The sequence below is a fragment of the Lepidochelys kempii genome, chromosome 8 (genome assembly GCF_965140265.1).
Source record: "Lepidochelys kempii isolate rLepKem1 chromosome 8, rLepKem1.hap2, whole genome shotgun sequence".
NCBI lineage: Eukaryota > Metazoa > Chordata > Testudines > Cheloniidae > Lepidochelys > Lepidochelys kempii.
Window position 1 is genome coordinate 18,872,296 of NC_133263.1, and position 14,225 is coordinate 18,886,520.

Genomic DNA, 14,225 nt, shown 5'->3' on the forward strand with positions numbered 1-14,225 from the left:
TGTGTTGGGGAGCAGGAGAAGAAAGACTGCCCATTGCCCTCTCTCCCTACCCACTTTATTGTGTGGTCTATAGTCAATAACAATGTAGCCTAAATTCTGTCCTCTTCCTACGCACTGATAGATAGCAAATAACATTGATATTCCTGGTATAATTATAGGCTTCAGGGTGTGCGTGTGTATATATTCCTATATAAACACAGATTGTTGCTCTTCAGAACTTTTCAATTTCCTTTGTAACTACATAGCATTACTACTGTAGTATTGGAAGCATTCCCTAGGTATAAAGAGAATAGGGTGAATATCATGGGATCGGTATCAAGTTATCAAAGGCAAAATTGGTACATTTTAAAAAGGCAACTGGTATACATATAGACAGATATAGATTCACAACTGTGTGATATATATATATATATATACCCTTTTTCTCCTGATTGTCTTCCCGTGGCCTGGCGTCTAAACTATTGTGTTTAATTCCCATTGCCAGTTGCTTGAGCCAAATCCCGAGGCACGGTTTTCTCAGTTGAAAGATATCCAGGACTTTCCGTATCTCGCTGATATTAACTGGGATGCAGTCCTACAGAAGAGGATAATGCCAGGATTCATTCCTACTGTAAGGCAATTTTTTTAAAAAACCCATCATTTAGAATGTCTACACGATCAGAGTACCCTCCTATACACTGCACCTGATTCTCCACTACTTTGCACTAGATCAGAAAAGTAATGTACTTTTGCACACACTTTGCACAGGTATATATTACTATACAAGGTGCAAGGCAAGGAAAAATCCAGGTGAGAATTTTCATTTTATGATTAAGACTATTAAAGGGATCATTACAAATGGTAGATGCTCACGATTTGTATTATTGTTAGTTTTGTAATGTTGTCATTAATTCTCTGTGTATTCAGAAGAAATGCTCTAATGCACTTACAAGAACCTTTGTATTTTCAAAACTATGTGCAGAGAATTCAATGCTCGTAACCAACCCTATCATAACAAACTAGCGTGCCTAGCCACTGCGCTCATGAGCAATCCTGCAGTAGCAAACGGCTATGAGCAACCGTGCTTGTGATCATTCTACAATTTAAAAAAAACGTCCACAGCCCAGAACTCTCAGATAACCCTATGTGTATAACTTGGTTCTTGCCAGCCACTTTAGAATAACTGCTTATCCTCACAAATGACCCTTAATAACAAACCAATGCATATATATCTAAGGGAGAAGATCATAATTATGGAAAGGAATACTCTAGATTTCTCCTTGAAGCATTCAAGGTTTCAGTATAAACAACAATGAATAAATGAGAAAGTGATTTTTAAAATGATGCAATGTACCTTGACAGTGTCCTTCTAACCGAGGGGAGTGATAAAATATGTAAAAGGTTCAGCAGGAGCTCTGGCTAGGTTATTGTTATTGGTTTATTCATTAGAGAGTTATTTCCCAGGTTCTTTCCTGTTTGTGAGAGCCTCTTCAATGCAGGGTCGATTCAGCTAAGGTGACCTTTCTCTCCCCTATAGAAAGGTAGACTGAATTGTGACCCAACCTTCGAACTTGAAGAAATGATCCTGGAGTCCAAACCGCTTCATAAGAAAAAGAAGCGCTTAGCTAAGAAGGAGAAAGACACCAACAAAAGCTATTCTTCACAGGTGAGAGAGAGAAAGAGAGGCAGGCTCCTAGAGTCCTGGAAATCTCTTTCTTTACACAAAAATCCACTAGATATTTCATATGGATGCAGCAAAATGCAAACATGTAAATAGTCTGATTGTTGCTGTTGGGATGGCTTTTTTCACAAAACCTCTCTGTACTAGTGACAGAGCGTACACCAGGGACAGCATGATATTGTAATATGAACATTAACTCATGCATTTCCTAAATCGCTATCTTAGTTATGTAATTTTTATGTTTTATAACATAAATTTTGCATTTAATTTCCTTTTTTAAAAGTCAGAGGTGGGTGGGGGGGAAGGAATTGCCCATGGTGGCTAATGTTGGGATTTAAACAGTCCCAGATGGCTTTTAATTTCAGGGAATGGAGTACGGGAAGGACTAGTTTCTGACTTTGCTGTTGATAATGTTTTGCTGGAGATAATTTACTGCAAGATTGGGTCAGAGTGGTAGGAAATGGTGCCGCTCCAGTTTCTCACACCTGGGCACAAGTCACGAAGGTGTTTTGCAAGCTTCTCCCAAGCAGTGCTTCCAAGGTACCAGCAAACTCTTATGACTCCCCCAGTATTCCAGACCTTGGCCTCTCTGCAGCCAACCTGGCTAATCATGCTCCATTATGCTAAGCTTGCAGCAGGATTTGCAATGTGGGCTAGAATCAGACCATCCACAACCTCATTTTCAGTTGTGATCAAACTAAACCAGGTGTTGAATTTAGGTCTCAGGAAGTGGAAAGCCAGTTTTTAAGGCACACAATGCACCACCCAGTTTATTTGTAAAATGCTGAAGGCCAATTTGGGGTAGGAGCCTGTCCTCCCTTTCAGTTCAGTCATCTAAAAGGTGAAGTGTTTCCAAGGCCATGTTTAGACTAGGAAAATCAGTTGTGTTTAAAACATGTTGGCAGGTCATGATAACATTAGGAGGGAGCCTAACGAAGTCCTAGAGTGAAATCCTGCCCCACTGAAGTCAATGTCAAAACTTCATCGACTTCTGTGTGGCCACAATTTCTCCCCTGCATTGATGCCATAGGGCTTTGTTAATACTGAAGTCTCCCTCATCCCTCTTCTATGATAAAGATCCTCTAATTAAATAGAATTGGATTCTTTAAAAATTAAGTTATTTTGAAGGTCAGCTGAATCTCTGAGCATCTTAAATATTTTATCATGGCCTGGGATAAGAGTTCTTTCATTTACAAAACTGATCCTTTTTAATACTCTTTATCAGTGGAAGCAAAAGCAGCCTGATCCCCACCCCTTCCCAATCAGCTGTGCAGAATGAATGTTGCCAGCAGGTTTAGTGCCGCCAAGAGGCAGCAGAAGCCTGTAGAATGTGTTGGGTTTTGTGAAAGCACTAGGAATTTGGAAAGTTTATTCCAAAAAACATGTTTTTTAAGTAAAATTTCTCAAGAAACAAAATAAAACAGTGTTTTCTAAGGAGGTCTGACTGACAACCCATGGCATTAAACATCAATGGTCTTCCTAGATGTGATAGTGGGTCATGCTTTGGTCTTAACTGCACCCTTCCCCTCTCTTTTCGTCTTTGGCACCCATCTCTTTCTTTGCTGTTAGGACTCTTTGTGTGCTTCTCCTCTCTGCCTGCATATTACCTCCCTGCTATAAAAGGCCTTTCTTTCCTCCCTCCAGCCCCACTACCTGTTTCCTCCTTTTAAAGGTTCAGGTTCCCCTGCACACACTTTCCCTTGCTGTAGGCCTCATTCTTTTAGTACCTTGAAAGGTAGGAGGTGTGAGGTGGAAGGGTCTGCAGCGATCATCTTTTTGGCTCCCATTCCTTTTTGTTGGGAGGACTCTTTGAGATCAGAGGTTGAGGAGGAATGTACTGTCTGGGCAGTTCTCTCAGAAGCATCTTTAAATAAATTTAGTTTATAGTAGTTCAAAACCTTGTGTGTGAGGTCAACATTACAATATTCTCCGTGTAGACCAGGGGTGAAAGTAAAATTGAACTCTTACTGGTATGGGGTCAGCTCTGTGCCCCCCCTCCAAAGGGGCATGGCTTCAGATGGAAGGGGGGGACTGGGGGGGGTCAGTGTCCCCCAGCCAGGCAATCCGCACTGCTTGGCCTGCGCCTCCCAAGGCTTCCGCGGTGATTGAAAGGGTCCGGAGCCCCAGGCCCCTTTTAATTGCCAGCCCCAGGGCAACTGCTCCTTTTGCGCCCCCCCACCCTCATCGGCAGCCAGGCGGAGAGGGGGGCAAAAGGGGCAGTGACGTTAAAACGCTGCCGTGGCAGCCACTTCTTACCAGGACGCGGTACCGGCCTGTACCGCCTTACTTTCACCCCTGATGTAGACCATGGCTATAGGGTTTTATAGGACATTTTATGTCTGCTGTATTGATTTTCTTTGTGCATTTAGGTCAGGAGTTTACTCTCACTAGTTTTCATTCAGGGAGACCCTCAGGGTAAAGTTCGTTCTCAGCAGGCAGTCACAAAGCCAGAGATATCTCTACTGTTCAAATCACTGCCACTTTGTGTGTGTGTGTGAAGGATGGCTCTGAGGACAGCAGCTGTAGGAAGGAAGCAACAGCTGAGCATAATGCTCAGAGGACATTAAAAGTGAAATACAAGGTTATGAATTCTTGGGGTCCCATTAAACCGGAGCCTGTGTCATACATAGCAAGGAGAGGTGCACTGTTGCTCACGGCTTTGGGGAGTACTATGCTGTGACAGCTGAATTGTGCTAGAGCTGTGTCTCTTTAAGGAATCCTGTCAGTGTCTGACTTGTACAAACGGTTTAAAGAAGGCATCTGTCCCTTTTTTTCCTTTTACCATGCGCTGGTGACTGGAATGCAGGTGGTGTCTGGTAGCCCAGTGAAACGTCTCTGTGGTGAATGAAGCAGCCAAACTCAAGAGCTGTCGGAACCGATCTTGCCAGTCAGAGTTAGGGCCTGTAAATAGAACAGGAGGACTTGTGGCACCTTAGAGACTAACCAATTTATTTGAGCATGAGCTTTCGTGAGCTACAGCTCATGTTTTATTTGCTTTCAGGCAGGTTTTTTCCCCCCTTTGTTGTTTGTAGGCTGTGTGTATGGCTGCTGATAGACAGTGATAGAATGGAGTATGTGTAACACTGATCCTGGCCTGAGGCTTGCCCACCTCTTCCATCAAGCTTCACTGAGCCCAAATGAGGCAGGCTCTCGACAGAGCTCTGTCACCTGGCCACAGCATAAGGAAATCTGGCTTTCCATACTAATGCTTTGCCATCCATCCTAGGTGCTAAAAGCACCTGACCAGCACTCTTGGGGAGTGGGTATCATTCTCCCCACTTTACAGCTGGGGAAACCACAACCCAGAGCTGGGAACAAAACAGTTTTGAGACAAGGCATGCACATAACTAACTGCATGAATCTATTTCCATTGCTCCTTTCTCCCAATCTACTGCTTGTAGCTCTCACATGTTGTGCCCTACCTACCCTTAAGCTGTAAGCTCTTCAGGGCAGGGAAAAGTGTGTCTTTGTATATTTTGTAAGGTGTGTAATGCCCTGTGATTAAATGGTCATCACAATAATGTGAACCCCCTAATTCTGTGCTTTAGACACAAGACTGCTCCTCCTTCAATCTCTCTTTATCTAATGAAAGAGGAGAGAGAAGAAGGTAGAGCTTTCTGTACATTTTCAGCTCGCTCCCACTCCGCAAATTCTCTCTTTCAGACAAGAGGTAAAACTGAGGCCTCAGTCGCTTATCGTTATGAAAGATACTAATGGCACATTTGGGACTATTGAGGAATATCAACCTGTCTGCCTTGGAGAAATTCTAGTTTGGGGATTTAACCTTTTGCCAACTTCAAATGCCTCCTGTAGAATCAACTGCTGAAATAGTTATTCCCAACTTCCTGCCCAAAGCAGTTGTGTGAACCGCATAAGCAAAACCAATCATGCACCTTATTTCCCTTCCCTAAAAGTGTGTGGGAGGTATTTCAGGAATGGATGGAGGGATCCCTCTATACATTCTGCAAGGCACTTTGGGTTCACCACAGCATTAACTGAAGCAATTTACACTTAACTTGCTTCTTTCATATTTGCCTAGCACGAGTGAGAGGAGCCAGCCTGCACAATAATTCTCTAGTTGTAATTCCCTGCATCCACATTGGTGCTGCTCTCACTCGTGTGTGGTGCTAAGACTTCTGGGCTCACATCCCATGCTTTGTACAGCTACGGTAAACTGAACTCTTCTATGACTCCTTTCTCAAAATTGGAGACCTTCTGTGATGGAATAAGTGCTATTGAATATAATACGTTACCCTGATTGCCATTCTTCAACCTGTAGGGGCAAACCCATTTATGCCTAATGGATGGGAACACCTCAGATACTGTCCTGTGTCAGTTGTGAACTCTAACTGTCCTCTCCTCTGCTTTTCCCTATTTCAACATGGAAGGGCTGCCGTCTTCAGAAGCACCTGGAGTCACTGCAAAGGGACTTCATTGTTTTCAACAGAGAAAAGTAAGTAGTGACATAGGAGAAGTGGACCACTCTGGCAGGTTTTTCAGTGTGTTAGTAAGATCTTTGACAGGACTAACTCTCCATCTGCTCAAACCGCTATAGGGTTCTATTATATTTTTAAAAAAACAGTTGAAATAGCAATGGAGAGAAGCAGATGTTAGTGAATGTTATTTAATCCAGGATCTGAAGGGGAACGGAGTGGCATTTTTACTCATGAGATAAAGGGTGAAGCCCACAGTACTGAAAACTGGAACCCATACTGCCTTAAATTCCAAATGAATTTGGATAAACTATTGTCAGAGATTGCATGGGATGTTCCCTGATGTTTTTAATGGAATTTATTCTGCATCCATGTATGCTGAATCATATAAACATTTCCAAATAGGGGACAAGGCTGAGGAGGCGATAACCAGTAAATCAATAAAAGAAAACCAAATACCCGGAAGTGTGCTTCAGCTTCATAAACCCCGGAGTGGGGACTGCCTCCCTGTTCTATGCATTAGCCATAGAACACAGCAGGACCAGTTCTACCACATCTAACCAAATCTCTGCCATTACAAATAACCCCTCATCATCTGCTACAGAGCTGAATCTCGAGCCTAGTTAGTATATCTTAAATGAATGAGAAGTGAAGTTGGAATAAATTCCCTTGAAAAGCACTGAACATTAGATGAAATTAACATACCAATCCTATGATATTTCATGCAAATTCATATGGATTTAAGAGTACATGCCTGTAACACTTGCTCATACAAGTAGAACCCATGGAAATCAGAGTCTACTCCTGTAAGTAAGTATTGTTCATGTGAGCAGGGATTGCTGGAGTGGGCCCAAAGTTTGTAATGATCCCCCTGAAGTAGAGCCTCCTTTTGGGGGGATGAAAAGAGCACTCACTCTGAAATGGCCAGACTCGGCCCACCCAGGACCAGGGGAGAGACTATGGTAGGTGTACTCAGAAAAGGGGTGGGAAAGAGTGCTGATAAGGGTGTGCTCAAGACCAGGGCTCAGGAGGCATGGCTGTTGCACTGTGCTAGCGGAAATGCTGTAGCTAGCGGAAATGCTGTAGCTAGCGGAAATGCTGTAGCACTCACTTTAGAGGGGAAATGGGCTGAAATCAAGCTTGTGTACGGGTTAAGAATTGGCCGGTAAAATACACACTGAACTGGCAGTGAAACAGTCATAGGCTGCTGCCTTTCTCCCTGGGGTTTTGACTCTTCATTTCTTTTCTTTTTTTAAGGATGAGGAGACACCACAATGAAATCCAAGAGAATATAACACTGGCACAAACCAAAGACCCGGAAGAAGAAGACAACCAGAACAACAACCTTTGAGCTCACTTAGCCTCTGCCCTGGTGTGTTCCCCAAGGGTTCACTGCACACCTACACATGTTCACGGAGCTTGGTGAATAGAATTACCCACTGATAAAAGGACAATGCACATACCCCAGCACAGGGCGTCTAAGCCAGAAATGTGTGCACCTTCCTTTTCCTCCTTCCACCTTAAGTCAGGTGGATACAGGGGGCCAGGGAGAGGTCTTTAGTACTGCCCCTGCAAATAGCCTGCCAAAATAAACAAGAGTCAGATCCTCCTCCTCTGCCGGAGATGGTTACAGGAATCTGAGCACAAGAAGATGTGGTCTCTTTTTCAGAAGAGACCCTGAGTGCAGGAAGGAGGAGCTTATCCTTGTGGGGCAGGATGCCTGCTGGCACAACATTTAGGTATTGAGTGCCTAGTGTAAATCTGGGCGAGGGATCAGTTGATTGCCAGTGGGAAGCAACAGAAGGGTATTTAATGCATAATTAGGTCTGTCATATAGACTCAATATTAGAGATGAGCTGGCAGCAGAATCACAGACCCAAACTCTTTGGAAGTTTGGATTTTGACATGAGCCTCATAGCTTAGACTCATCTCTAATTGTTAGAGGCAGAAGGGGCTGCTCTCAACTGCCGGGCTTGTATTTAATCTGCAGCATACAGAAGACAGGACCTTTGCTTCCAGCAGGGTCTCTTTATAATATTTCTTTAGTCTGTGGTAGGGAAATGATCTAGTTCCTCAATATGGGGAAAAGGCAATAATGGTTTCTTATGTTTCTGTTTTGCTGTCTCTGATGAAATTCCCTAGCTTCCCTGACTTTATGCTATTGGGCAGGGCTGGCTCAGCAATGGCTAAGAACATATGAACAATGGGGACTGGGACGGAGCCTACTAATTTGGGCCAGAAAAGGAAGAGGTAGCAGTTCTCTATTGCTGGATAACACGCTAGGGTGGATGCTTCACTAGCAGATAAAGTTCACCACTGGCATAAGCAGATGCAACTCCATTGAATCCAATGGGATTGTGGCCCCCTTTGGTCCCCTTACACCAGAGGTAAATTTGGTTATGCATCTTTAAGTGTGATAGAACATCAACTTTGTAGTCTCAATTTCCCTTTCGCTAAGGTGTTAGACGTGAACATTATGGACCAAATTCAACCCTGGTCTAAGCAGCCACAATACCCAATGGTAACTGCACCATTTTACACCAAGGCTGAAATTGGCCAAAGCACCTGGTTTATAGTCATGCTGTGATTGACACTATCTTTTTAAAGCATTAGGGCCCTGAGTTCTCACCTTCTTGTTTTGCTTGTCTTACTCTCACTGTGTGTTAAACTGTCTCCCATCTGCCCAAAGCCGTTCTTTGTATCCCCCTGCGACTTCCTTTCTCTCCCTGTCTGAATCTGGTCAAGTAGAGGTCTGAATAAAAACAAGGTATGATGAGACTTCTTCCCAGACAATCAAAAGCCAGTGTAGTTTCTGAGGTCACTTGCATTGCAAGCCAAAGTGTGAGTTTCCACTGTTCTGAGCCAACTGGAAATCTCCTTGACTTTTATTTTAAATGTGCTTTTCCCCTTCGCGAAGCTGTTTTAAAAATCCTTCGGAGAACAGCATCTGCACACTGCAACCTGGAAGGAGGCTTTGGTTCCATTCTCTGATGCATTCAGAAAACTTAAGAAAAGAGCCATCCTTGCTTTACATATTTAGACCACCTCGGGCAGGATGGATGCCTTCTCACAGATGCAAATGATTTATTAGTATTATGAGTAAGCCATATTCTCTTGATTAAACAGTGGCTGTGTGGTTTGGTTTTGGAGGATGTAGTTTATCCTTACACATTAGCAAGCAGCTGCCTCAAGGAGTGCTCAGAATGGCCTGTCTCCAGACCCTGTGAGCATGCTTGAGGCTGAGTTGAGGTAGCTGTCATCAGAGTGAGCAAATAGAAAATAAAGCCCTTGTCTCAGTCCTGCTGACTGAATCACTCCCATTCCTTTGCATGGCGCCCCGGGTCTCAGCACCAGGAGTGGCTGGTCCACTATTCCTTTTTAAAAATTTTTTAGGTCTCTTGAAATAAAATAGTCCCAGGTAGATGGCAGTGATTCAGCTCTGCGGATCAGGAAAGGACTAGAAGCCAGTAGCTCACTCGGGCTGCAGCATGGCTGTAGGAATAGAGTACTTTGTCAGATACCTTTCACCCACAGCTCTCCCATAGCAGCAACCAGGTGGGAGGCTGCTGAGCTCCAGGGAGCGTGATCAGTGTATGCAACATTAGAAGTAGCAGCAGTTATTGCACCAGTGCACAATCCCTTTCTGAAAAGCTTGGACCCCGCCAGACCCAAACTCCAGATCTGAATGTCCTTGAACTGTGGGTGTGTTTGGAATCCGAATGCAGCGCTGTAGCCTACAATTAGTCCCCATCTTCATAACAGAGGAACTTTAGGGGGAGGAATGAATGATCTGAATGCTGAGGCTTGAGCACATCACTGCTTTTAGCAGACAGTCTCATAGCGGAAAGATCTAGTGAGAATGGCCCCATCCTCACAGTGGGGTGTTTTGAGTTTGCTTTATTTTCCCCTATTTCATAAATCTTCTATGCAGTAGCCATGGCCCTCTTTCCTTCACAAGAAGTTGGATACCATTCAAGAAGAATAATCACCAAATGATTAAAAACAGGCAATGGTATGAATTGAAGTCAAATGAAGCTAGTAAGCAGCTTCCGCCCTCTCAAATGGTCACCCAATGCTCTCTCAAAAGTGGTAATTCTCCAGATTCCCTACCACCTTCCCCATGGAATCAGCTTCAACATTGATCCAATGAAAGCAGGATGAAAAAGACCCCCAGAAAACCTAGAACATGATGGCTGGATGGCATCAACAGACACCTGTCCCTCACAGGCATCCTACCCCATAACACGCTCAGACACAGCATTGGGTTTTCAATCAAGTCCTTACTTTGACCCAGTTTGGATTGATTGATGGAATTACAGGGGGATCAAGTGACCACCCACCCACCACATTCAACCACACTATCGATTTAAAAAGTCCTGGCTCCCAGGCCCTTGCTCTGACCAATCTCAGTATTAGTACTTACCTTAAAGTGCTGTACAAGCATTAAGTAATGAATCCTTACAACACCCCATCACAGAGGTCCTGACACCCTTTTACAGATAAAAAAACTGAAGCAGACAAACTATGACTTACAGCGGGCCTTTTGCTTACAGGAACTGGACACGGCTTCAGGAGCTCCAGATTCTATTCCTGGCTCTACCAAACTTCCAGTGTGACCTAGCCCAAACTGCTTCATATCTCAGTGGATCAGTTTGTCATCTGTAAAACAGGGATACACCTACCTCAGAGGGGTGTGGTGAGGCTAAAACGTGCTCTTTGCGGTGTACTCAGATACTATGCTAATAGGTGTCCATATAAGTACCTAGTTGAAATGCCACAGGAAGACTGTTGGAGAGCTACGACAAGTATACCTAGCTACTTGTTTTATGTAGCACCCTGGTATTTCAAGCCTTGCTACAGCCTTTATTAGCAAACACAGGTCAGAGTTTGTGCTTACGCCCACCCCCAGTGTTTTGTCAAATCTGTTTTTTTGACAATGGGAGACTCCTAACAGAGAACGTTCTAAATGCCCCATAGACTAGCACTCTAAGTACTTTTGGACAGAACAAGCATGCATTGATTCAGCCCGCAGCTGCCAAAAGCCCCACGTAACCTGAGTGATAGGAATAAATGTCTCTTTCAACCCAGATGCCCACTTTTCATCCCTGACAGTGGGATCAGCTTGAGTTTTGGTTCTCACACACTTGGTTGCATTCATCTTTCATCTACAGGTGTTAGCCCCAACCAGAGCTAATACTATTACTGGTCACTGCTCTGGCACCAGAAAGGAGCTGCTTTGTTTTGCAATGGGCCACGCAGATGGATGATGCTAAATAATTAAATCATAATCCCAGCGTTCCTGCTATCTCTGGTGGGGTTTTATTTGAGTAAATTAGTCTGCCATGAATGATTTCTGCCTTCAGCACACAGTATCAGCTGTCTAGGTATTTTTACCACCTGTATCACAGCAGTATTTGAGCATACCACATACCAACAAGAGCTTTCCCTCACCCACGGATTCCAACACATGAAGTGGAAGGAGTTTTTTCCCCATTGTAATGGATTATAAAGGAAGCCTTTGGAAGCCTTTGACCTGTGGGTGTGTTTAACATTTCATGGCAACTTTGCTCGTGACCATTCCAAGTTCCACAGTCAGTGGCCCGATCCCAAGAAAGCGTTGTCCCCCTCATATTAGTTCCATTGTTTCTGCTGAGGGCAGGTCATCCTTTCAGAGGTAAGGGAGGATCTAAGTTCCTCGGGCCCCACACCAGTGGACTTTGTCCAGGATCAGGAAGGAGTGTGAAGGGGAGTCAGCGTGGAGTCTGAAATACATGTTGTAGATAGAGTAGGTGGATTGCCGAGGTCTTTCAGCCTTTTAGAACTACAGCTTCTACCCTCATTCTAGATGAGGCTCCTGGATTTTGAACTGAGAGGGTTGGGATCCATCTTGCCCATCTACACAGCCTAATCAGCTAGCTGACTCCCACTCTTCAAACTGGCCTGCAAGATTTCTGTTGACCACTGAAAAGACCAGCAGAAGGATCTGCAGACGGCGACCCTGAGGCACTGTACACCGTGTGTGGACGTTAACAAAACCAGGCAGCTCTCACGAGCTGAAAAATCTAATTGCAGATTGAATTTAGTGTTGAAAGCTCACCCAACAAGTAATTTGATATAGCATCTAATTCAATATAGGTGCAAGGGGCAGACAAGCACACGTTAAAGGTAAGTTGCCATTTCTTCAACCCCATGGATGCTGGCACATTCACAACTATCAGCCAAATGAAGAATTAAGACAACTTTTATACATGGTCTCCAAAAAGGACAACTGTGTGAACAGCTGCAGCGCCTCAAGGTGGATGAGAGAGATCATTTCACTGAGTGATTTGTCCATCCCTCTGGGCCATCCACCTTTTCCTTTTCTTCCAGAAGAGCCCAGTTTCTATTAGTACTAAGGAAATCTCAATGATATTTTTCTCTACACATCCTAAAAAAACACTAAATTAAAAAAAAACTCCAAACAAACCCCTGAAGGTTTTACATTTTGACTCAACACCTGAGCCACTTCAATAACTACTGTCCCTTACATAGTGGGGAGCTGAAAGTTTTACTATGTTGCCAACTTTCTCAATATCTTTTTTTTAAAGACCCAGCTGTTGAAATCATATGAATACACAACACTGTCAGTTTTCATTTAAAATTAAATACAATTTCTAGCCCTTAGAGCTGTGGAGGAAAGCTTGAAACCATAAAGCAGGTGCCACCTAATGGTTCAGAAACCATAAAACAAACAAGAACCAATTTAAAAAAAATTAAGTCAATCTCAATTTTGGGGGGCCTGGCTCATGATTTTGGAATGCTTATGGTTAGAAATACTGCATTGCTCTTAATTCTCCCTCAACTCTATAATTAAGATGACAGAATTTATTATGAGAGAGGAATGGAAACTGGAACTTTCATTGCCCCAAACAGTAGCAGCTAAGTTTTCAAAGTGAGTCCTTGATTTTGAAATGTCTCACTTCTTGTTGCCCAGTGTGAATGATGGTAGCCAGGGCCTTCTTTTTAGAAGTGTTGTATATAACTCCCATTGATTCCAACTGGAGTCGTAGGGGCTCGTTTATCTGAAATATCAAGCCCACAATGTTTAAAGTTCAGCACCCAAAACCAAAGAACTCAAAGTCAGTGGTTATTTTTGAAAATTTGGGCCTAGAAATGTATCCAAGTTGAGTTGGTTCTTCTTTCTCCCGGCATTGGTAACTGCAGGGTTACCAAGTAGTGGGAGAGGTCTAACCTGCTGCTACTGACCCAGCTCTGCAGTGCGATGGTGGAGACAGGCTGGTAAACACCACAACATTTTAACTTAGTCCATTTTGAGTGTTTGCAACAGGTGTCAGCTTGGCAGCCCTGAAGGTAGAGATTGAAGTCCTCTGTTTATCCCTGGCTTGGGCAGTAGCAAGACAGGCTTCTCCCACATCTCACTGCCAAACCTGTTCTGGAGAGGTCATATCTAAACAAGACGGGATAGTTCAGTTTTCAAATCCATTTGGTTCCTGGCCTCTCTGAGACTGGCAAGAAATGTATCTCATTGTGGTATATTTAAAAAACTTGAAACAATCACTTTTCAGGGTCACTCTCCATTGGATTTCTCGCTCCCTTCCAAATACAGGAAAGCCGCTGAGGAGCTAAGTAACCTGCAATTCTTCATTTCTGATATCCCAGCACCACCTTGTGGGGACAAGTTAGTATTAAAAATATAAAAAACAGAACCCACTCCCTAACATTCAGCAGGATCCAGGAGCTTCATGTGATCGTGACTGTTTGCTGAAGAGGGCGGAAGGAGGCACCACCATCTCTCAGGCTCCCTGTTGTGAAAGGGGAAGCATTAAGGTCACCTGCAATGAGCACCTTTAGTAGTGCATATAAATGTGTCTAACATGTCACGCAGGGTTCATGGCAAAGTCTTCAAAAGGAGACAGGAGCGTCAGTGCTGGGTCTTAAGAGAGTAAAGGGAGCAGGGAGAGGACCAAACAAGGATAAGACTGTCTCAGGAGGCGCCAGAGTATTAGCAGGGACTTTTTCACGACTCCCTCACCTCCCAATCCCTATGCACCCCCCTCCCCCGCATGGGAATCTGCAGCCAACAGAGTTTCCCCTTTTACGGCAGAGGAGAAAAAACAAACTGGTGCAGCAAG

The 14,225-nt window shown here is 43.9% G+C and overlaps 1 protein-coding gene across 2 annotated transcripts in view; it reads left to right on the plus strand.

The window, feature by feature from the left end:
* The window catches only part of STK32A (serine/threonine kinase 32A), an 82,888-nt gene extending 74,113 nt beyond the window's left edge, over positions 1 to 8,775 (plus strand). Inside the window, exons 10-13 of one of the 2 annotated variants that reach the window (XM_073355754.1) lie at positions 485 to 610; positions 1,517 to 1,645; positions 6,049 to 6,113; positions 7,351 to 8,775. In XM_073355754.1, the coding sequence (XP_073211855.1) occupies positions 485 to 610; positions 1,517 to 1,645; positions 6,049 to 6,113; positions 7,351 to 7,444 (414 nt within the window). In that variant the 3' untranslated portion in view covers positions 7,445 to 8,775. The remainder of the gene's footprint in view (positions 1 to 484; positions 611 to 1,516; positions 1,646 to 6,048; positions 6,114 to 7,350) is intronic. The other variant, XM_073355755.1, reaches the window with a different exon arrangement.
* The last annotated feature ends 5,450 nt before the right edge of the window (positions 8,776 to 14,225 follow it).